Genomic DNA, 24970 nt, shown 5'->3' with positions numbered 1-24970 from the left:
GGTTCATTAGGAAATGAGTAAAACGAGAAAGTAATTTTGAAGAATGCGTTTAAGACAAAATATCTAACAAAATATCTTCAACGACGTTGTAGTTCCTAGTTTTGTAGTTTATAATTTCAGCTTCTTCCATTATACAATCACGCATATAACATTGCAAGGCAAAAGAATGAACCAACTTCATTCTATTGCTGTAACAGTAGATCTTGACACCTGTATTGTTTGCTAACAAAGTATTTGTGACTAAAAGGTACTCAGATCTAAAACAACTCAACTTCCATTAATATAAAACAGCCAAGTCAGCTAAAATAGGGTGAGGGAAACCAGCATGTTACGACGAACTAAGAATATCAATTTAAAATACTAGTCGAAGTAGCTTCCAGTTACAGCTTTTCAGTAGCCGTTGTAATGCGTAATGTAGGTAAAGGCGCTGTATTCTCAGAAACCAATTAATGCTTTTCTGAAAGCAAGCAAGTGTAATTTTTAAAAGAACATCGTCAAACATATAGCAGAAAAAAATGATAACTCCACATTCACTCGAAATAATGGTAGTCCTGGCGTATTGTACTCATTTGTAGACGGAGGGCTATTCTCTAACATTGCTTAACATGATTGGCTGATTCTTTGTCGGAAAGTAGTCAGCAAGTCTCTCTTCGAACATGACTGAGAAACTATAGCGCTTTTATTCTACAATGCTGTGTGATCATGTGCGCCAAGTAATACACCACATTGTTAACATTGCCCGCATAGAATGGTTTCAAAAATGGAGCCCTTTGATACGATGTCTCGTAGCTGAAATCACATTTTAAAAAGCGTAACTCCACCAATTCACTCGCCAAGCAATCGATCACTCATTCAACAGATTGACTGATGAACCAATCAGTCCATCGCTTTTTGCGGTTTGGTTGACGGATTGGTTGACGAAAGCTTTTAGCAACAGCTTTGACGGTTGACGAAAGCATTTTGTATTCCGAGACTGTCCTCTCCATTTCCTGTTACAATAGCGGGTAGCGCTTTATTTGTTGCCAAGATAGCTGGTCGTCTTTTCTCGAGACGTGCAAAAGTCATATTAATATATCAGGTGTAAAAAAGCGACAGGTAAATAATTTCTACTCTACAATGACGCATGCCTGTTGACACCTATTAAACTTATCCACTTAAACAGCAGTTCACACAGATATCATAGAATCTGCCCAAATACGGTGTTTGTATCCTAAAACTGAGCGATTCTGAAACTTCTGTAGGCTGACAAAAGATGTATCTCGCAATGCTTAGCCGCCGCGGTGCATCAGTGGTTATTGCGTTCTGTTACTTATAGCACGAGGTCACGGCTTCGCTCCTCACCACGCTGGCCGCATTCCAATGAGGGCCGACTAAACATTGGTGTGCTGGGCTTTGGATGCACGGTGAAGTACCCCTGATGTTCAAAACTGGTCCGCAGCCCACCAGCACGGCGTCCTTCACCACCCACTTACGCCATTTACGTACGTGCCATTTACGTACGTTAATCAGCCCGCAATTTAATTGAAATCGCCAGTGCTTACCCGTACCTTTTGCGTCCAAAATGGAGGAACCGGTGTCGCCGAGGTCCGGTCACGGCCGCTCGGAGCACTGCGTACTCATCGACGGGGCCACTGGAATCATCGAAGGCACCCGCCGCCCTCGATACCCGGTTCAGGGCTCCGGGTCTTTCCGCCGCATGCCGCGGTGATGCCCCGTCCCTTGCGTGACTGGCGCCCTCAGCGACACGGTGCGAATCTCCCGGCTGTGCTGGCGCTTCTGAACTCCCCTCCGGTTTCGACAGCACCTTGGCATCTGGATATTTTACGAATAAGAGGAGATAAATTGAGCCAGTAGTTTAAAATAAACACGGTTCACCGTTAATCGCGTTCAACGTAGCTTCTAGAAAGTAAGTGGAACATGTATGCAAAAATGTTTCACTCGCTGGGTGACTGCGGTACCACACCAGGTACCGGTTCAGATCCCTGCCATGGATTCTGCATTTTTGTGGCGTGCAAATGCGAACATAATCATTGTATGGAGCTTTGAGATCACGCTAAAGAACATCAGGTGGTCAAAATGGATTCGGAGTTCCCGATTACGGCTCGCCTGATAATCAGATTGTGATTATCGTAAGTAAAACCGTAGAACGTTTATTTGTAAATTTAAAGTAGGGCTGTATTCATTGTGTTTTTCTTTTTCCCTTTGACTTCTCTCACCGTCCCCTACGCTTCAGTTTATTCTCCTACTCTTCACTTGAGAGCTGGAAAGAGTGTGCTAGGCACGAATAAACGCCGACAGAGAACGGAAATCAACATCCTGAGAAATGTTTCAAAAATATGCCTGTAAGTTATACAACGTTTTACAAAGAATTGGCCAGACGAAGAACTGAGATGCGAATAAATGTACGTTCAGTTATCTTACATAGTTATTCACAAACTCCTCTTACGACTCACGTTGCTGTCAACGAAGGAAATAAATTGAATTCTGGGGCTTTTCATGCCGAAACCACGAATTTATTGATAAGGCACGCCATACTGGAGGACTCCGGATTGATTTAGACCACTAGGGGATCTTTGACGTTCCTCCGATGCAGAGAAACGGGCGTTCTTTTTTTTGCATTTGGCCCCCATCGAAATGCAGCCGCCATGACCGGGATTTGATCCCGCCACCTCGTGATTAGTACCGCAACACCATAGCCGCTTAGCCCCCGTGACGGGTAACGAAGGAAGTAAAAACGAAGTAAGTATAAGAGACAGACAGCCAGTGCTGGTATCTAAACAACGCAGTAAAATATCAGTGTTATGTTTCACTGAAGCAAATACGAATGCAACCAATCGGCTCATAATATTTCCTGACGCGAATCATAATGTCTCCAGCGTATTTCTCGGTCAGATGTGCAATACTGCAGCCCGGCAGTTAGAAAGTGCGGAAGCGGAGTGTCATCCCGAATGCGCCACAAAATGAACTAAAGAAAATGAAGGTTCACTGCTTTAATGGAGCAAACCAGAGTCAGTTCGGCAGCTAATACTTGCAGACAAAAGCGGCACACCAGAGTAATTTGCCTCAGAAATAGGCGAAAGCAATGAATAATGATGCGGGCTCTGCTACTTCTATGGGCCACCGCAGAAATACGCCACGTGGAGAGTCACCCACCACTCGGCTGTTTGTTTTACTTTTAACTAAGAAGTATTCATTTGTAGAGTCGCAAGGAATCATTAAAGTGTGTAGGTTGTAAAGAAGGAACGTATCTCTGCAAGCAGTATCAGAACGCTGCTGCGCTCACTAAGTGCTGTGAACCCCTTCTGAGTGGTATGGTGTGCCTTGAAAACACCGGTGATGTCATCGCTGTACTGCAATTATAAAATTCTGCAATGTCTTGGTGACATTTACATGCTATCGGAGCAACATTTCGAAACGGCAGGAGTAGGGGCTTTTTTTCTTGCCAGAAATGTGCGAAGGATAGTCAACTGCAAGCTAATAAAATTATCACACGATTCTATATTTGGTTGCCGCTCTGAGACATTAAGGTGACAGTGAATCTTATTCTTTCTTCTGTATTTCTAGATATATTTCCTTTGTTTTTGTTTTACTTTCGAAATTGTGAACCTTATGCGAATTTTTTATGTCAGCAATTACTGCTGTAGAATTGCAAAACTGCCAGGAGGCGATACCCGCTAAAGTTCCACATTCCCTGTGGGATTTCTGCCTTTACCATTTCCAGTTTTTGCCATCTCCCGGAAAATATGACTGTGAGCTACCATGTTATTTAGCAATGTTCATATATTTATTCGTTCAATCATTCCCTGTGACATTCATCTACATGGCAGTTATATTAGCATATGTTTGGTGGGTTTTTATTTAACATTAGGTATTCCGATGGGGAGAGTGCGCGCGATATCAAAATGGAGGCGCTGGTAGGTGAAAAACATTAATTTATTTTTTTCTTCTTCGCCCCTCCGCTTTTTTTTTTCGAGCTTTCCGGTAAATGAGCCAACACCAACTCACACTACATTCAATATCTTTGACGAAATGGGGTTTCGCAACATACCTTCAGCGGCACAGACCAAAAGCGGGCCACGATACCAGCCCACGATGCATAGAAGCAGGGCTATCTTCATGCTCCCACAGTCTCCGTTGAGTTCTCTGCAAGAATAGAAAAGAAAAAAAAACGGCGATAAGATCAAGTTTACCAACTACGAAACAATCTAAAAGCACAGCATAGCAAACACATACGAAAGTGCAATACCGCCAATAGTGAAAGCAAAAGCTTTTTGAAGAAAAAGTGCGTGAGTGTGTGAAGCAAACGTTTGTTGATGACGAATCAGAAGGTCCACAGGAAGAGAGTGAGAAAACGCATAGTGGCACTGTATTCTTCTAATTCAAGCCCTTTGTTGCCGTTTAAAAAAAAAGAACGCGCAAATACAGCTTTGCGCCCTAACAGTTCAGAGTGCATTTTTTGGCATACCTGGAACCGAAGCAATAGATTAATTGCCAGAAAATATTAAACTGGTTTGTTAATGCAGGAAATGAAAGTCAAAACAAAGGTTCCACTTCAAGCACAACAGGAAAACAGCTTAGTCTAAATCAGCATCAACTATATCCAGAAAGTCGGGGTTGCGGGCGTCCTACGTTTGATAAGGCCGCGCTGAGCCAAGATATTTGTTTATGTCAACGTCATTCAGACGGCACCCACTTTGAATGCAGGTGACTGCAACGAGCAAGAACTTGCAGGAAAAACGAATCAACCGGGCAACGTTGCGCACGATTCGCGAGTACTATCAATCATGTAAAACATGTACAAACAGCACCAAGAGAGAAAGACAAGGAGGAGAACAATTGCCTCCTAAAAGGGACACCACTCCCACCCGCCTAAAGTGGAGTGAAGAATGAGAGAGAGAGAGAGAACAAAAAGGAAAGAGAGAAGATGAAGGCACACCACAACACGTCGCATCACACGCCGCGTACGAGCAATACAGACGAAGACACAACGCCCGTGGTTTACGAGAATTCCAGCATGTATAGGTGATCATGAAAGTGCGAGAAATTACAGGCAAGAAGAAATTATGAAGCGCAGTTCGCGAGCAAGTTGACCTTCCCGCGACTTGATCAGTAGCAAACAGTGACAACTGCTGAAAGTTGAGCATTTTATCAGAAAGTGAGCGAGCGCTCCTCTTAGTTTCCACAAACCGGGCACAAAAGGCTGGTTGCACGGAGCTGTCAGGCTAAATGAAACGCACATTTTTTTATTCTGGTGTCCTGAGAGGGCCACGGTTGCAACTTAACGCCGAGAATTTATATATATATATATATATATATATATATATATATATATATAATCAAGAGGAATTCAGCAAATTAAGCCAATGGAATACTTCGCTTTCATAAGTCAAACATTATGGGCGTTTGGTTTTGGTGTGAAATAATTACTTCGAAGCAAGCAGCCAATCCCAGCTACAATGTTACTTACAAAAACGGAAAAACATAAATATTTCTATACTCTTTGGAAGCATTATCAGCCAAAAGCTTCCAGGCGCCCAGGAAGTGCAACGGTCGTAATAGGCTACACCACCAACTACGACAAAGTTAGTTATCTTTGCAAGTGTGGTGAAGAAAAACAGAGAATATATTTTGTTTTCCCCTTCTGATAAAGAAATAGTCTTTCGCCTCTCCGAAACGGTCGAATACGTACCGGTAATAGTATACTTTACCCGAGGAAGCCTATTATCGGATAGGGAAAGTCCCCTTCAAGAGCTTCTGATTATGGAAGAGGTCATTGCTGCTTTTCTGGAGCATATATTTGTTGTTCACTGCACAGTGCAGCATCAAGGGAGCTCGAGAGTATCTTATGACCATAGAAGTGGTGTGTGAAGGAAATACACTGGGATTTAGTGCCTTTTCTTCTTGTTCCCCTCAAACTCAGAGGGCTTGTATGTGCACAAGTAATAAGTATACAGTGTAGTTTAATTTTATCAGTAGAAAAAAAATGAGAAGTTTAGGAATCTGTTTGAGCAAACAAGATAGCTGCATCTGATAATATGTATGACTGGGAAATAGAACTAACAGGACAAAAAAAAGAACAACAGCTCAAGAAGAAATTCTGAATTAGTGCAGCTAGAACGACGCTTTAGAGAAGCGGGGTAATGTTCATGAGTTCATCATGCTTATCATATGTTATGCTCAAACTTATGTAGCTATAATTATTAAACACACGTGGTCAAACTGAATCTGGCACCCTCTTCTATTTGGTCTATCGCATCCTACAGCAGTGTGTCTTATTGCGTTAAAAAAACTGATCATAAAGAACATCGTTCCAAAGGAGGATCATGTTGCTCCTTAAAAAAATTGTTATGAAAATGGAGCGGATAACTTGACACTGCATTTCTATAAATATTTTGCTTTAATCTTTTCTTTGCCGCGAAATCGGCACAATCACGCGGAAGTTATTGGAGCATCTGACAAAAGAAACTTCAGCCGTACCACCAGCTCATGCTCACAACCTTCTCAAAAGTCAAAGTACTGAATGCGTTAGCAAAAAATACTGTATATACCCTGGAATCCATAGGTCGCAACAATTCATAATAAAGAAAAGATTATATATAAAGTACGCATGATCGTACAATGTATAACAAGCAGTGTTCCTTGCTTTTTTTTTTCGTGGCGTGCGGCAGGAGCATACGTAGACCAGACTTTTCGGTATGTTGCTTATGCGTGACACGTTTCAATATAATCGAAACACCTTTATAATGCAAGATTGGGTAAATATTTTGATAAAAAAGTTTGGTATGAATTTATATTGTGACATTGTTCGATTAACGAAGATATCATGCGTAAAAGTGTGTTCAAAGTTATTCGCAAGCAAGGCAACCATAGATAAAACAAGATGGCTACCGAAACCGATCACAGCTGAACACGTCACGTTGTCTTCTTTTTTCAGAATAAACATCGTTTTGGGCACCACTCTTTTTGCTCCGTAACAATATTTTATACATTAACACCCAGGCACACTGCTGTCTTGAATGCATTCATTTGACTTAGCCAGCACAAAAGAAAATAAGCTTCGAAAGGACTGTCAACAACAACAAAAATAAAACACGCTAGTGAACTGGGGCGATAGCAAACAATATCTCGAATTTACAGTTTTGTTTGCCAGCCATACGATTCTACTCTTCCGTACCTTCTTCACTCTTTCTAAATATAGGGCCGCAACATGGCAATCTCCAGAAGGTGTTGATCATGTGGAAGCCAGCGCCTATAAGCAGTACATCAAAATGTAGGTATGTTTAAATTTAGTTTTGTGCGCGTTTCAGCAAATTATCTAAGTAACTTTTACCGATCCTCTGAAATATAAAGCTAGGGTTTAAAGCCCGGGCTCATACAGCTGGCGAAACCTTTAATGCACGTCCTAAGAGAATAAAGTGTTGGCTCACTGATCTTTGTCATGGCGCTATGGTGACGGTGGCTGTGCAATAATTTTTGCGATCAGCATGATGTCTTTAATTGTTGCATGCCGGTATAGTACGTGTTCAATAACAGCCGACAAAATCATTCTCTATATTTCGGTGTTCGCATTGAGATCAAATAAATCTTGACATTGGTTCATTGCACCACCATAAATAGCATTATTTTACGATCTAAAAGCTAGTAGTAATAGGCAGTGTAACCTTCTATTGCTTTATCGTGGTTATTGAAAACACATATCAATACTTTTGAAGCAGATTGCACTCTTAAGCGTTGCGTGCAAATAAGGATGACTTGCCTGTCGGAATTCTCTGTATTTGAAAAGAGTCGTCGTTAACTTGATGCCGGGCGCCAGGTGTTCGACGTCTTGAATGCAATGAAATTTCAATGTCATGCGTATTGCGAAGCCGCAACAAGGAAATATTTTCTTTTATAGCTTCCCTTGGAACCCTAACAGTAAACAACCGCACACAGCTACAAAAGGTTCTTGCACGCCGCAATCTGCAAACCGTATGTGTTCGGCGCTATTTCTTGCTGAGCACCACTCGAACAGTTACGAGTCAAGGAGGGAAAACCTTCGAGAGATATTCCAATGGCGCCTGAGAGAAGATATGATTGCTCTGTGCGCAACCGCGAGAAACGCCGCAGCTGCCTGATATCGGCTGTTCCTTGACGTATCCGGTGTTCTCTTTGTATAGTTTGCCATCCTCCGAGCTCACCTTCCATCTTTGTGTCTTCTACTCGTGGGCTCACTCGTACATGACGAGCAGCAAAAAATATTTTCCCAATAACCGGAAGCTTACCCGATAAGTATTGTCGCACATTTGATATGGAGATGGTCGTCTTACACCCCTTGACATTGTCATCATCACGGAAGTACAAATTCGCTCCACAATATTTTCATTACCGCCGGTGCTATTAACCTCGGAGCAGCTCGCCGTTGTTGTTTTTTCTTTGTTTTAGCTCAGGGCAGTTTGGGGGGGGGGGGGGGGGGGGTTCAAGCGTGATCAAAAGTGTTGGATTAGTCGATACTGTTGGTTAAGACGGTCTTCGCTGCCTATGACTTCTTTTTTTATAGACATAAAGCTTCAGGTTCTACATCATTAACGCTTACTGGAGAATGCATTCGAGCCATTAAGGTAAAATCAATGCAATGAGTTGGTTATTGGCTATTCAAAACTTTCGAATTTTTGGCAAATTTAAACTTCTGAGTGTCACCTCAAAAGAACTAGACGCCAGCTGTGCCTGTTCTCATTAGCTGAACCTATATTTAAATTTCAGTGTACCGTATTGGACTACGAAGGAAGGGTCTAGTAGGCTCCAATGCGTGTCTATAAATATATTACAAATAAGTGGAACGAGCATTTCATGCCACACTCCGTACTTGCATTCTTCCGGGCGTTTTGTTAATATTTGTTCAAACGCTGCAAATTGACGCCGAGCGTTGCCGCTCACGTCCATATAACAAAAGCAGACAGCCGCCGTCGGGACAATGAGAGGGCGAGCTTCAAGCTCAGCGTAATCAGGAATAAATAACTTGAACAGAAGCGTGCCAGTTCTATCTCCGTCCGTCTCTTCTTATCGCACTCATTCGCAAGATATCAACAGTAAGGCCTTTCGCGAAGCGTGAGGCAATGCCTCTTCCTTGGGTTATGCGTGAGAAAACGTGGTACTCCCGATATCTATTAAGTTGTCAGAAAGGATGGGCTATGGCAGCATACCTGGAACTGGGAAATCTGTAATCTCGTTGGTCACGAGACACTTGCAAGGACATCAGTACGTGATAAGAAGCTATGCACTTTTAATAGAGAAAGAAAGCTTTTTTTTTTCAACTGATTATCGCAGCGGCAAGTCGCCACGCGTTTTTACTTTTTCTTTTCAAATGGCGACCAGGCAGCGTCTGACAGAGGGGGAGGCTTCAGCTTATCTGCCATCCACGCCCTGTGAATGTTTACCAGAGGACCTAGTTTTGTTTTGATTTGTTAGCGGCGGCTTCTGGAAACCCGCGCTGGAAATAGCGACACAATGCTTCGTTCTTCACCGAAGCGCAAACACGTTGGCGCGTGCACTGTAGGCACGCCATTATCGCGCGGTTCGGGTGTGTTTACGCTGACAACACAAGGCGCTGCGCTGTCTATACGCTTAGACAAGCTTCGAAATTGCAGTTTTCACAGCGCACTATTTCTGGGTGACGACCATGAAAAGACATTTTGATAGTCTAAGATTTTCACTTGTCTTTTTACAGAACGATTTCCTTTCAAGTTCTCTCTTCTTCAGTAGAAGGCTATACACCGTCTATAAAGGCAGTCGGCGAGAAGTCTAATTTTATTGCTCCTTATTGCTCCAGATACGCCCGAAGTGCATTCTTCATACAAAGGTTGCATAAATTCGTAGAAAGAGAGGGAGAGAAACGAAACAAATGAGAAAATAGGAAAGATTAGCCAGAACGCAAAATCAGTTACGCTGCCCTGCACTTGGAAACTGTAAGAAGGAGTACAGAGATATTCGAAAAAAAATATTAGAATGCGGCTACGCAACGCATTGTCTGCATTAACTGTCCACATAGCTGTCTGCATTAACTGTCCAAAGAGGAAAACTTACCTTGCATTGTAAGAATAATTTATGAACAGAAGCAAAACTGACAGCACGCGGGATTACAGCCTCCCTTTAAAATTTGGTTTTCGCACATTGCACCCGCCTACTTCCGTTGTGTAGAAAGACGTGGTTCCTTTGTTTACATCTTCGGTGTTCTGTACAACACCACAAGCTCCCAAAAAGAGCACTGATAGAAGGCGTGCAATTCTAAAGCTAACGTGTGTTGTTCATATTAGACACGCGCTGCGGTGCTGTGAAACCTTTACCCTAACTTTTCAAATCAGCATAGCGGAGGTGTAAAAATGTTGTGCACGCAATTTGCTCCTCAGCGAAACTAAAAAAAGAACAAGAATAAAAGGAAAATAAAAACTTCGCCATGCGCTATATTTATATATATATATATATATATATATATATAATTGGTTAGTTAGTTATGTAAGGTTTTGTGGCGCAAAAGCAACTAAGGCTATGATGCGCCATGCACAGGATGAAATATATATATATATATATGTATAATTTGGTGCAAGTGCTTCAAGCAACAAAATTTACTTGAAAGTTTGTTTAAGAACCCTGTTTCATTTAAGAACTTAAAAACATTGTCTAAAGATACAAGTGCGTTTTCAGCTAGGATCAGAGAAGGATGAAGTGGTATATATATATATATATAGCAGCCTATAACCGCGGCGAAGGCGTCAGTGTGCCGCATATGAAATAAGGCAGGACTCGCTTATTTTCTTCTTCACATTGCAAATGTGATTGATATACTTTGAGCGCTAAGAACTTTATAATCAAGGCGACGCTTAAAATTCTGCTTCAGCGTAAGCCTGAAGCTCTTTTGACAGATCATATACGACCAAACAAGGCGCCTCATCACTTACCTGTGTGCATTTCTAAAATGTTTCCCTCGCTAGATTTTTTTTTTTTGCTCGTTTATGCTGCAAGTTCTCTGTTGAACGTATGCTGCAGCTGGTGGCGCCGACGTGTCCTTATATATTCAGTGGGAGTGCCTCCTATGTCGGCCTTCGTGTTTTGTTGCGAATCAAACTGAACAGTGCGAGTATATTCTGGAACTTCGACGTGCGCCGCAAACGACGTGGGTCCTTCGAGAATGCGAAGTGGAAATTTTTGAGCTGTTCACAAATCTCCAATTTATCGTTAGAAAGGTAAAAGCTCACCAAACAATCGCCGATGTGTGCATGTTAAAAAGGTGAAGCTTGTAACATCTCACTCGGCGCACCGAAGCCAAAGGAGCATAAAGAAGGGTGACGCTAAAGGAGGGCCAAGCTAAAGCTATAGACAAGAAAGTTTCCGGGACACAATGAGACCTATTGGACCCGCATACAGTCTTATGGTCTTCCCACATAAGCTTTGTCCCACAAAGTATGTGGAACATTTATGGTATTATGTTCAACTTCGTTTGTGTAACCTACGTTGAACAAGATTAGGATGTTCTACTTCCGAACCTTGTGTGGAATGATAGCGGGAGTGAAGTACATCCAGAGCGGCAAGAACGTCGAGCGAAGAAAGAGTCGACAATCAGTTACATTCGTTGCACATGGGTGGCACTTAGTAAAGAAGCATTTTTGCTAATATGCTCCACTTACTTATTGGACCTTATGTAGGACGATATTAGGTCTGTAGCACGTCCTCAATAACACTCGGGCCAAAGAGTGGTTGAGACGAGGCACAGACTCAGGACGCATGGCGTCTGGAGCTTGTTGCGCCACCTGTGGGCGCTGGCGAAATTGAGCTGATGCTACGCAACCATGGACCTTTCTGACGCATTATAACTGCGTTTCGTCCCTCAGCGATCACTCAGCGCCGCCCGGTGTCACAAGAAGCATCTGCCGCCATGAGGTCCAATTATCGCGTTTCAATCGCTGAGCACTGTACAACGCTTCTTCGATTACGCGAACTCCGCCGCTTAGTGACGTTAAGATAAACACGTGTCACGAGAACAGCTTCAAACATGGCTCGTTAAACCTTATTAAACTAACTTTTGCGCCGAGCAGAACAGTGAGCAAGAACTAAGCAAAACAAACGACTCGATCAGAGGAGGTGCAATATGTCGACCCGTGACATCATAATCGTTGAACATTTTTCCTTTTGCCTTAATTATCAGAACGCTTCACCGGCTACTACCGCAGGGATGGGTCTGTGACGTTAAGGTATACGCGTGACCTGAAGAAACCGCACGTGGCCACTTCAGGCACACCTTAAAGCAAAACAGTGCGAAGGCAAGAAAAGCGACAACTCTTTGACGAAGGGTGCTGTTGTCTCACTCTTTGACCGCTCTTTCTAAGAAGCGTCAAGACACCTTATGCCTTCGCTGGCGTCCTGCTTTACCCTCTAGCCTTTTATCTTCCCCGAGCTCCTTGTTGCCGTTGCCGAAGTCGCTACGTAATGAAAGTGCGCACCGGACTGTGCAAACCTGGGGGCCTAGAGTGCCGCAACTAATGCAATAACATCACGCCCACCGGCTTCCTCGCGAAGGATGCGCAACATGTCCAACGGTGGCCCCTACTCTCATGGGCAAGGCAGCCACGCCTTCGCTGTCACTTAGGAATTCTGTGCAGAGCTAGGAAGGCTGATGAGGGCTCTCGCTTGGCCCTCTTGAAGTATAATCTTGCGTGCATTGGGGCTACATGATGATTGATTTAGTTTGACGATGTTGCAAACATTGGTGGCAAATACGCTATATCCCTGCTCTCCACAAGAATGAATGATTGAATGGATGAAGCCGAATTACGGGGCTTCATGAATCGCTACAGCAATAAAATGGTAAAAAATAGTGACAGTGGCATGGGTCCCCCGGGACCGTGCTGGAGTTGAGGAATCAAATGATTCTGCACTTCACTTGTGGTTCAGTCCTTCAGCTAACAAATAAAATTTTACGGCACGTTAGGGCATTGCATGTAACGCAATTACTGATTATTGTTGAACTTGGAGATAACGCTGACAAATTATTCCGGAAGATATGGACTACGTGCAAAGTCCCAGTGACTTCGCGTCGTAACAAATTATGGTACTACCAAACGTCTGACCTGCAGATTTACTGTCCGAGCCTAGTTTTGAATTCAAGATTCTGCGTGCAACTCTGACACATCAAAGACAGGGAATGAACGTTAATTTGTCCTTGCTATTTTCAAAATTGCGCTAAAGGTGGGGAAGCCGCATAGGAAGGCGTTTTACGCCACACGATTGTAGACAACCCCCAATATGATAGTGTATTTAGGCGCGACTAGTTTATTACTTAGTGAGAAATTTGTTTATTGCGAAGTAGTTGCAATATGCCAGAGAAAAAAACAAGAAAGGCGAGAAGTGTCACCTACATGTATCTCCAGCGCGATATGGGTCTCTCGAATACTGCAAGGAGTCTGTTCCGAGAGGGTCATCTTGTCTTATACAGTTTCAGCGCAGTTGGAAGTGAATGAGGCGTTGTCGAATGCCGCGCCCTACCATAGTCAAATCGGAAGAGTCGAATCTCTATGAGGCACTGTTCACGTGAACTTAATGTAAGCCTTTCCCTTTTCCCTAATGTACCTCAAAAGTAGATTGGCAGGCAACACCACGAAATTCAATATTACACAAGCCCAGCAACCATTAGAGTAGCGCATGCCGCAGGATAGTTAAGATGCTCGCACTGAACGAGCCAGCTGCGCTACCGCAGTCCAAAGATATATTCGAGCATGTCTTAAGTACGATTCATTTCATTCGTACATTGTCTGACGGGGCTCAAAGCTGTCCACAATGCAGAGTATCGAAGTGGACATTGACTATTGCGAGCAATTGAAGTGAGCTTGAATGTTTCCCCGCTCTGTGACTTCCGTGCTGACATTGGCGACATCGAACATTTTTTTGGCTATGCCCGCAGTTTGACACAGAATGAAAAGCGATGGTCGACAGCATGCAAAAGAGCGGTCTTGTGCACTAGACCTTTGAAGACGTCCCTTTCCCCGGAGGGCCCGCGGCAATTAGGAAGAGACCGCAACGACTGCTGATAGCCTTCCTGCAAGAGACGGGGCTCCTCGACACCTGGTGACAGACCCCTGATCTCCACTCAAAGGAGGATCAGGCGGAAGAATTGCCGGCTATGTATGCTAGGCTAACCCCGCCTGCTTCAACATAATCACCACCACCGCTTTCCTCTTATTTCATGTTTCTTGAAGTTATAACAGTATAGTCTCATCATTTTACATTCTACACCCCGGATTAAAGCGGTATTTTCCTCTTACTCGCTTCTTCTGTGCATTTCAGTGTCGTTATAACTCTTTCTTGGAACGGTTCGTCCAATATCTCTATTCACTTTGGAGTTTTCTTTCTTCTTTTACTGCTTTCTTTTTCTGTCATAACGTTTTGCCGTTTCTTCGTTACTGCACCGGCTCCCATTAATTGTTATCTCTTTCTTTCTTCTTTTCACTCTTACTTCATCGTAGCTTTTTTATTCTACTCCAAATTTTCCAACACAATTGCTGCTTTCGGTCCTCATGGCCATTTTATTCCCCTCTTTCCATTTCTTTTTTTCTATTGCAAATTTTCTTCATTCTTTATTTATCCTTTTGCGACGTTCTCCCCTCTTTTCTTATTTCCTCAAATCTGACACGTCGTATGGTTCTCTCTGAATGCAGATCTAGGGCCATCCGCGGAGGTTTGTAAATTGTAGCACGTACCTTAAGATAAATCGGCACACTTCGCTTCTAGCGAGCGTATTGATCTTGTTAGCGCTTACGTATGAAAGGCTCGAAATTCGCAAGCGTAGCAAACGATTTCAAATAGCAGTCGTTTCTCCGAGCCACGTGAATGGCCCGAATGAGAGCCTACGGCTAGAATTACACGTGCCTTTCGGAAGATCGAGCAGAGGAGCATGCCAACGTGACTGAGTGCACATCCGAGCGAATGGCACCTCCAAGCCATATTCCTAGCGAATTAGAGCAGTCAATTTCATATGGCACACAGCGTAGCTATAACGTACAAAATTTAAGGACGAATATTTACGGTAGAAGTACAAGTTATTACGGCATGTCTCGGATCCGCTTCCTCGTATGAGGTGGTGTCGTTTCCGATCAATGCCCATCGCATGCAGAATACACTGGTGAAAAATGGCGTTTGAAAATATTTCCAGTTGACTGTGTTCAAGGGCTATTTTCTTTTCTACAATGACTCAAATTTGATTTTACGTACCATTATCAGAGAAAAAGTCCAGCTTGCGGAGAACAGGGAGATGCAGCATTTTTGGTAACATCGAAAAACTGTTCAATCGGTTGCAACATTTGCATAATCCGCCTTCGGGCACACTTCACCCATGTCCTCTGCATTTATGTTCGACGCAGTATGTGAGAGGAACTGCGAGGTCCGTAAGCTATGCAGCATTACACCAATCTGGCAGCTGTTATTTGATATAAGTCACGTTCGTCTACTCACTTTTGCTGCAATCGAGTAACCGCCGATTCCTGAAATACACATTTGCTTTGCTCAATCTAGGCGCCTCAAGTTCCGTGTAAAGGGCTCGTGTGCATATACACTTTCGTGTTGAATGCTGTCTTAGCACATTCTTTTCCTATTGATCGAGTGAACTGAAGGAAAGTAGAAACGTGCGTATTAGAGAATACTTTAACCGTATTTCCAGGAAAAAGTAAGGAAACGGTAGCGATAATGAAATTTCGCAGGGACAGGCAAGTGAAAGCGATCTGGTAGTTTAACAGACAGCAACGTCGTTGTGGGGATGTTTGCTTTCACATTTTTGTTTTCTTCTGCTGACAGCAGCTCTTGTACTATGGAGTCGCAGAAACTACGTTTTCCAAATTCAACGCTTATTCTAGGATTTGTCCAGAATCTCGAATAAAAAAAATCCCGATTCGCAACATAACCATGTTACAAAAATATTTTTCCAATATTCGGACCTGATCAGACTAGTAGTTGGATTTCCGCGATTACCCAAGTCTGTCTCCGGGCAAACTTTGCCTAGCTCACACGTTCCATTGCCGTTACTTTGGCGTTATGAACACATGCAGGTGCTGTCCAATGTCTTTATTTGTGTATTATAGCGGGATAGACGGCTATCGTGATCTAGCCAATATGACAACGTGTTTCGAAGCAGGTTATCCGGAGTGAAATATTGTGAAAAAAAGGAAAGGAAAGTAAGGAGGTAAGCCAGAGATTTATCCCGTTTGCTACCCTCAGTGGACGAAAGGTAAGTGGAAATTAGAAGGCAAACTAAAGTATAAAATAATCTCTTATTTAAGAACAGCACTTGGCTCGTTAAAGGTAGGAAATTGGGCCCACGTTTTGCAGTGTAGCCTCTCATATGGGCTACCATTTCATTTCTATTAAATCACCGGAGGCATTAGTTTTTGGCGTGAAGAAGCTTTTCACCGTTCATCGGAGTTTGCGGCAAGTGTTGAAACTACGTCGCATGCCCCACAGTGTAGGATGTTATTAACTCTCTTTTCACGTACATCTTTAATTTTCAACGAACTACTTTGTGCGTTCCTGTCAACAACGCCTTAATGTTTACGTTGACTTTTACTTCCACGAGATATGCACTGCCAGCGCGTGTGTCACTGCCGCTGGCTGCACGCCTGCGAAATGGTACCAATGGGTTGGGTGAAGAGAAAAGAAGCGATGGCATCGCTAATGCACCTCTCTTCTTTCATCACCTGTCAGGTTTTGTTTTTATGTAAGGCGTAAAAGAAACCCTGACTTCATTCGCATAAAGAGAAAGCCTGGAAACCTCAGCCCGTCTTCCACAACCTGCGCCCGGCGTCGAGTGAGACCCTCACTCTCCTGCCACCCTTCTAAAGAAAAAAAAAAATAACACTGAACGCGTTGAAGGTTGACGCACTGAGTGCGAGATATGAATTCTCGTTCCAGGAGAAGCGCGACAGCTTTTTCCTGTCTCCGAGATATTGCTTTTAATTTAGAGTTCAGACTGGTTTACGCGCCTTTTCTTCGAGGCGCGCATCGCAGCTAGGCCTGACACCTGGCGACACCGAGGCGCGTTCTTTGCGTACTTCCGATCGGCTTCCTGCGCCGTCATTCATGAATGACAGCTCTAGGAGAGCTGCTCTTTTCGTTGTTTTTATTTCGAAGCATTGGTTTATGAGTTCGCTGTGCTTTTGCCTGCTTGCTTGAGCAAGCGTGTGTAAGAGCATCTGCACTCGCATGTGTGCAATTCGCAGCTGCTAGAGAAGCTCCTGGCATGTCGTTGCGATCAGTCGCTATACGCAAAGCGCTGGTTTTCGGAGAAATCAAGGTGACCCCCAGCGTTGGAAAGATTTTACGGTGAGTAAATGAAGAAGGGTCTTTGACGCCTAACTGCCGCCTCCTCTCCTTCGCAGCTTACCCGCCTCCGCCATACTTCGGAAGAACCTAGGAAACTGTCTGGGCTTTGCGACATGTGGTGCGTAAACTTCAAAAAAAAAACATAAAAAGAAGCACGTTTACAAAATGAAGGCATGGGTGACAGGAGGTTTTCATTAATTTTTATAGCGGCACCGCATCTTTATTATCGTGATGTTTTCCCATCAGTATGCACGGCCTAATTTCATACTGTCGTCACGAATATCTGGCATTTAATTTTCTTCTAATCCCGTTCAGCACTTGTGTAATACATATGCCACACATCTTCATCAGCTAGATGTTTTGCAAAAGCAGGCATTACGATGAATTGTATTCCAATCGCATACATCTCCCTCTGCTCCCACATATTCCGTTCCCTAAATTTCTTACCTTTGCGCACGTTATTCAATAAAAAGCTGGTACTACTTATGTTTCCTCTTATAAATACCAAGTGAGATATCCTAGGTTTTACTCGCTCTAGCCTTATCAATAATAACAACGCAAGATTTTCAGTACGAGATTTTCAGCGCAAGATATTCAGCAGCAAGAACTAATGGGAAATTTACCATCGTGTTTTCAGGCATTTCTGTTTAGAATTCAATACCATCTGATATGAACTCATCTACATTATTATCATTCAAGCTTAGAACGAAGGATCATTTCATGAACACTTTATGTGACACATAGTACCATTTAACGAACATAGAATTTATTATATTTTGTGCAGCTATACCATTATGCAATGTACTGTACAAAATACTGAGTCATTGAATTTTGCCTATAATTGATACTAGTCCTCGTTCTTAGTTTTACGTGCCATTTATCCCCGTTTGAATTTCTGTGAGTGATTTTTGATATTTCTTCTATTTTTTTCCTTCATACTTTCTTTTTAACTGTGTGATTATCATTGTCATTTTTTTTCACTTATATTTTTCTCTTACCCTTTGCTTCCGGTGATGAAGTAGAAATTGTATAATATATGATATGACTCACTGTTTGCCACGATCCTACCAACCCCCTTTTTATGTCTTGTTAGGAGGCCCCCCGACAGTTGTTACTTCGGGACCTCCGAATGTGTACTTACATCACTCTAATATTTGATTTCGTCGTTGTGAAATAAATATTGATTGATTGTTGAAGAGCGAAACGAAGAAACAAGCAATTGCCAGATGCTTGAGTCACAGTACCGCTGCGTTAATTGGAATGGGCCTTCCGTCTTGACTCGTTCGCATTACGTCATCCAATGCAGTTCGCATTGCCTCATCATAACGCAGAAGGGAAATATCGGCGATAAAATGCACTCATGCGCGAATACTTTAACCGGTGGTGGGTGGAATCACATGTGAGCGAGTTCGTAGGGCTGCTACATGTCATGCGGTTTGTGCAATAAGATTACGCAAAGTTGTGTTTGATGAGACACTTATCACTTAATTTATTATTAACAAGTTATTACTTAACTCGTTCCACTGCGCAATTCATTGTGCTGTTGAAGGATTTCCGCAGTGAAGAACAATTTTGGAATAGTGCACATGCCATAGAATATTTTGGGGGGAAGGGGACAGGGGGTTGAGAGGGGCTCAACGCGATTTCTCGCTGTCCCGTTCTTAATCTCATCATGACAAATCTAATTAAATAATTAGTGGCTGTGCTTTCTCGAATCGGGCGTATCGGACGACAACCAGGAAAGTGGAAAGAGTAACCGCAGTACCGATAAGCTTCTTAGAAAGAAGTCACGCAGGCATCACGTTTACTACGAAAACAAAATAAAGTCGGCATGGGGAAGGCACTGACTTACCAACGTCAAAAAAGGAGTTAGTGCTACTGAAAAATTGAAAAATTTAGGCTATCTGAGTTGCACAATAATTCGCACTTGTTTTCGGACACATGTGTCTCGGTGCTGGCTACCTTAAACCTGTGTAGTTGTGTGCAGAATTGCCAAAGTTGTCGGCCGTCCGGAAATGAATTATCTTTGAGTACCACAATTATGAACACCGCGCGCAACTGACCAGTGATGTTTATACCCGTGCAGTTACTCAGTGGAGTTTTTCGTTCTCTCGTCGTCTACAAAAATATCACAGCAGCTAGTTTTAGGAACACGACATGGCACAATCGGGCAAGTTGCATTGTGCATACCACGGTAAATCGCGCCGACGGGAAAAGAAACGGCTCGTCTCTGCGTACTCCTGTCTTGGCCTGCGTAGTTCAAGCTGGTTATAATAACAGTTGACTCTCGAGGGACAATGCAACACAGAGCACTCAAGCCCGTGTCGGCATCTATCTCTCTGATTGGAATTACATATGCGTCATCGTATGCCTTTTGTGGCAGCGTCCACAATTGGCGAAGCTGCGGTGATGTACATAGTTAGCATTTCGTACGGCCCACGTATCCCGGGATGAATGCATGACGCACATCGTTTGCCACCGCAAAGGCGTTCATAATTCAGCCGCGCACGCTCGCCTGTGCGAGACATCGCGTCCATGTCCAGTGTCGTCGAGGGGCACGTCATCCTCGGTGGACAAGCGAGCCTCGGCTGCCCTACTCCTGTCTCCTGCCATCGGCTCATGGCTCGTCCACCACTCAGCGTATTTCTTTAGCTTCATATCCTTTCACTGTATGCTAAATATTATATTTCCCCTCTTTCACTATATCCCGCTCTCATGCACACGCGTCTCTACGCCGGCCTTATACCCTCCCAAATTTAGCCTAAATATGCAGCGTTGGTGAAGGCTCACTGTCGCCGATTTATGCGTCGGGGAATGTTTCGTTAATGGCTCCCTAACGACGGGCAGTGTCCGTCGTCGTCGGCTTGGTGCAAACACCAAGTATAAACAGAGCGGACTAAAATAAAGAACAGGGTTTGCAGGATGTATCGACATTCTTCTACGTTCTTCATTTGAAGGAATGATGGAACGTTCGGAAAAGGGTTGTTGCCTTACATGTGCAAGACCTCCGGGCTGACAATTTTGCTGGCCTTCTCTCGGGTGATCATAGTAGGGCGCGAGCAAGCGTTTGCGCTGGCCGGATTGCTTTGATGATATCCGGCCCAAATAGCAGAAATATTGGCGCGTTGAATAAAAATACAAGGTTTGTCGGACGAAAAGGTGAACATTTTGAAAAATGAAATAGCATACTTCGAGTAATCAGACTGCATTCTAAGTGCAATGATGTCATTAATTGATCTCTTTCTGCTCCTCAGACAGAGTAAACATAAAGGACAACCCACAGAGAACAGTTACAGGAGTGAAACGAGGCAGTATTTTTATACATCCAAATTCTTCACGGTACTCGGCTGACCAACTTTTCGTATGTACTTCTCAACCAAAGTCTGTGCAAAAGTGAACAGTTGTCAAGTTTCTAACGAAGTCTTCAAGGATTGTTCTCAACTAAAGCAATTAGTTACTATCTTCAGATATTTGCGGTAATGGTTGCCGCAAACAATACGCTATTCCTTTTCATCTCTTGCATTCCGATTTGTGGTTGCTTTCGACTCCGTCACATTCAGAAGACGACGGTACGCGTCGTCAATTCACTACCGGAGAGCGCCAGTTCCACAGTGATCACTCGAACAAGAGGCGTCATTTAATAGTTTCCTTTTTTATTTTGATTTTCTGGCTGTATAACAGGTGTTAAGAAGACGTGGCAATTTTAGTTTGGTAAGGTTTACACAATTTGTCTGTGATTGAGAATTCCGTCTTGAATGGGACTAGAGAGCTATAAGTTCCAGAATTAAGCTCTCTAATACCAAGGAGTGTTACAGCTCGTGACGCTCGTATAGTCCAACACGCAGAATTCCATTGTTCCGGCTCAGCGTAAAACAACGCTGATGTGCAGCAACAAGCCACTTCGGTTGGTTGCATTCCTTTCGCATGTAATGAACCGTTCACCGCGTCGCCAATTTTGGTTGTAAAGGTCCCCTCCCCACGCTTAGAAATTCTAAACAGATGTACTTAGTGCTCTTGTTACGCACTGACAATCGGGGATACACGTTAACACCGTCATGTGCCCTTCGATAACAGCCGTGTGGCAGTCATTGCTTTTGAAAAAAAGCGTCGCTTCCCGATACAAAGACAGCGCGATACCGAAGACGGCTATACGTCACACCGAATGCCTGCAAGATTATCGATTGTGGCAAGTGACTTTTGTATATCAGACAATGCAGAACGTTCGTAAGCATCACTCGATGTGCGGTGCAGTGCAAAACAAGAAGAAAACAAGAAAAAAAAGGCGAGGGGGGGGGGGGGAAGCGTTACCGGAAGCAATTATTAACGTGACACGGCCCTTCACCTACGGTATAGAAGCACAGCGGGAAATAATCTCGGGCCAGATTCACAAAGCTTTTCTTTCGTAAGTTCGCTTTGCCATTTGCCGGCCGCCTTCGCTAATGATATGTCTGGCATCCGGATTGGTTAAATTTCTTGCTTACGAAAAATTCTAGCGTAAGAAGTTGTTATGAATCGGGGTTCTCGTTTGCCGTTGCCAGTCGAGGCAAAGGAGAGAGCGTGTTGGCAGTGAAACTAGCCTCCTAGCAGCGTGCCCCCTCACCCTCCCCGACGCGGCGTTTCAATTTCTCTGATAATAACCAATATGAAGAATTCTTGTGCCAAACGGCTTCCTAGACGACGTTTTGCAACTTCCATTTGATAATCAAGGTTTACGATGGTGCCTGGAGAGGGATAGTTTAACGTCGGCTGAGTGCAAATAGGAAAAAAAAAAGAAATGTGATAGAACCGTTCTATTATTCCAGCCCTTAATTGAAGTGATTGTTGTGAGGTTCTTTCGTGAGCTCAAGCGAGAATTTACGGCGTTTTTCTCAATCTTATGTCACGCCTGATTGTTTACATGAGTGATAAGCGATATAGATTGGACCTGAAATTGCTGTGGCGCTGTCCGACCCGGCCCTATTTACGTTATTCTGTTAGTTGTGGGCCTGGAAAGCAAAGGCTACCCCAGTCGAAGCAACACGACAGATTACGCAAAAAATGTGAAGGGTTACATGTATTTGACTCCACCGTGCTGAGATCTGACCCTGCCATGCGGGTCGCATTGATGAAGTCTCTTGGCTCGGTGACACCAGATGAAGTACGATACCAACCAGGCTTTTATTTTCGTGAGCCTTTTCGGCCCAGGAAAACGAATCAGCCTCGTAATTCAAGGCACATGGCAATAAACGGTGGCTGTAAATCAGTATGTTGCGTCATCATCGGCCTATATTTATGTCCATTGCCGGACGAAGGCCTCTCCCTGAGATATCCAATTGCCCCTGTCTTACGCTGATTCCAACTTGCGCCTACGAATTTCCTAACTTCAGCACTCCACCTAGTTTTCTGCCGTCCTCGACTGCACTTCCTTTCGTATTTTGCATAACCATTTACAATATAAGATAACGCATGCAAGTAACAGAGTGAGCTCTGAGAAAGGGCTCCTAAGTGGCGCATTTTCCTTCCTTTACAGCCACTACGTCTTGCTTTAGGTGAAGGGACGATTTAACTCTGTTCTACTCAACCGTAACCGGTTGAGAGGCTAAACATGCTGTTTGGTCTGGGAGTCTGAGGACTCTGAGGTTCAAGCGGCATCACTGCCTGAAAAGTCTACTAACAACCTTCTGCATCCAAATTAATTTCTTAAAACGTTGCAGCCCGCAAAGTAGTTCTTCGTAGGTCAGTAACACAGTGACTAAACTTGAATTTTCTCATGACCGTGTCATAGGGTTTCAACCGGCCAAAGATATGCGGCACTTTCCCTCTCGAATCTTACGAAAAAGCCTCGAGCCTTGAATCAACCCTCCTGAAAAAGCGTTTACCTTACACACGGGGCTGGTTCACACTCGCGGCACATTTCCCCTGACGAGCGCAACTGTTGCACCACAATGGCGGACAAAGGATAGTTTCAAAAAAAAAACAGCCACGATGATTACAGGTGTTCTTTGCAGTGAGTTCAGTTCGTCTGCGCGCAAGGCAACGTTTCAGAGAAGAGAGCATTTGCTGTCGCGATGAGGTGGCAGAGATACGAAAAAAAAATCAATTACTACTTGTGAAACATGCTAAGGTATAGAGCCTAAGGTGTAACGAGAACCTGTCATTTAAAAAAAAAGAAAATTTCAAGCTCATTCGAGGGGTTTCAAATAAGAGTTGGCAGCACTACCGCGTCTTTGAATAAGGCTTCTGCCAAAGCCTTCATTTCTGGTTAGTTGGTTGTTATCAAGAGGAAAAAGAGAAAGAATGAGCACACATTAAATAAAATGGCAAGAAACGAAAAAAAAAGCTCTCGGTCCAGTCGCGACCCCAAAACCCCCGTACGTGCGCCAACGCCGTTTCTTCGTAACGTTTGCGCACTCAGACGGAGCACCTTTCTTACAGAAATCTAAATGACCTGCCTCAACATAACCACTCGTACACTCCTGCAGCGCATATTTCATTTTCATGTTTTCTTCTTTGGTTTTCCACGAAACAACTATGCGTTCTTTTCGTGTGTACTGTTAAGGTTAGAGCTACTGCACCCGCTCACGCGCTCTTAACGAGTCTGCTCGTTCCTCCTTGCATAGCGCGCCACAATCACGGAACCACGCAGGCACACAAAGGCAGCTACCACGTGGTAATCACTCACAGGGTGCGAGCCGCACACGGCAACTTTTACCCACACACTTATATAGGACGCCTCTTCAATCAAATGAGCTTTGAGTAAACATGCACGGGTTTACGAATTAAGCAGAGACGAGTATTTTCGTTTTGCAATGCACGCAACTACGGCGGACGTTTCCTTACAGTTTTCGCTTTCTGTATCAGCTTTTATGACTCTGCACCTCGTTACGCAGGTTCCCCAAGTTGGTATTTCGTAGAAATGCATGCAGCAGGCTTGTTCTTGGGCACCTACCCATGCGGATTCCTAGTGGAAGACAGAAACGGGACACTTCACCCGCGGCCATTTTTAAGGCACTAACAAATGATTTCTTCCCCAATTGAGGCTAGGTTTGATATAAAAAAGTCGATAATAGGTTTTAATTGATAATCTTCAACGAGAACCTGAGTTACATCATGCACTTTTTTATATAAATGTGAATAAAGCTTGTACTCATGCATAGCAACTCATTTTGTTGGGCCATACTTCCTGTGGTTGTACTCGTATATGTCATTTGATCGCTTGATTGCTTTTTTTATGTATTTACACGTTCGAAAGCCTTTGTAGCTCTACTGATTCGTGACATTGTTTTCTCATGTCCCTGTGCCAATGAATAGTTATATCCATATGGGATGCGCTACTCCTGCCTTCACTACAAATACCAGCTGGCAGTATTGAAAAACCACTTGGACATAAAAACAAAGAAATTAATAATCTACAAATGCGTTTTATATTAAGCGTTCTTCAATACTAATCGCTGGTCTGCTTTGTCAGTTGAAGATTTTGTACGTGCAGTCACCACAAGTAACACGCCTGAGGATACGACGCATCGAAGGCTGCTTTTTGAAAAGTATTAAAGCTAGCTATATCTGCCCGCAAAAGCGACTCAGTAAGGACATTGCACTTAATGCAACCAACCAGAGAAGATAGGCAATTTTCCTTCAATATCTGACACAAGAACAA

At 43.6% G+C, this 24970-nt stretch overlaps 1 protein-coding gene across 3 annotated transcripts in view; it reads right to left on the bottom strand.

The window, feature by feature from the left end:
- LOC119463441 (uncharacterized) overlaps positions 1-24970 on the bottom strand; it is a 96907-nt gene that overhangs the window by 5907 nt on the left and 66030 nt on the right. For 2 of the 3 annotated variants that reach the window (XM_049655757.1, XM_049655759.1), the window contains exons 2-3: positions 4049-4143; positions 1542-1812 (exon numbers count right to left, since the gene is read on the bottom strand). In XM_049655757.1, the coding sequence (XP_049511714.1) occupies positions 1542-1812; positions 4049-4118 (341 nt within the window). In that variant the 5' untranslated portion in view covers positions 4119-4143. The remainder of the gene's footprint in view (positions 1-1541; positions 1813-4048; positions 4144-24970) is intronic. The other variant, XM_037724289.2, reaches the window with a different exon arrangement.

Source organism: Dermacentor silvarum, chromosome 9 (genome assembly GCF_013339745.2).
Source record: "Dermacentor silvarum isolate Dsil-2018 chromosome 9, BIME_Dsil_1.4, whole genome shotgun sequence".
Lineage (NCBI taxonomy): Eukaryota > Metazoa > Arthropoda > Arachnida > Ixodida > Ixodidae > Dermacentor > Dermacentor silvarum.
This window is presented reverse-complemented; position numbering and strand designations above follow the sequence as displayed.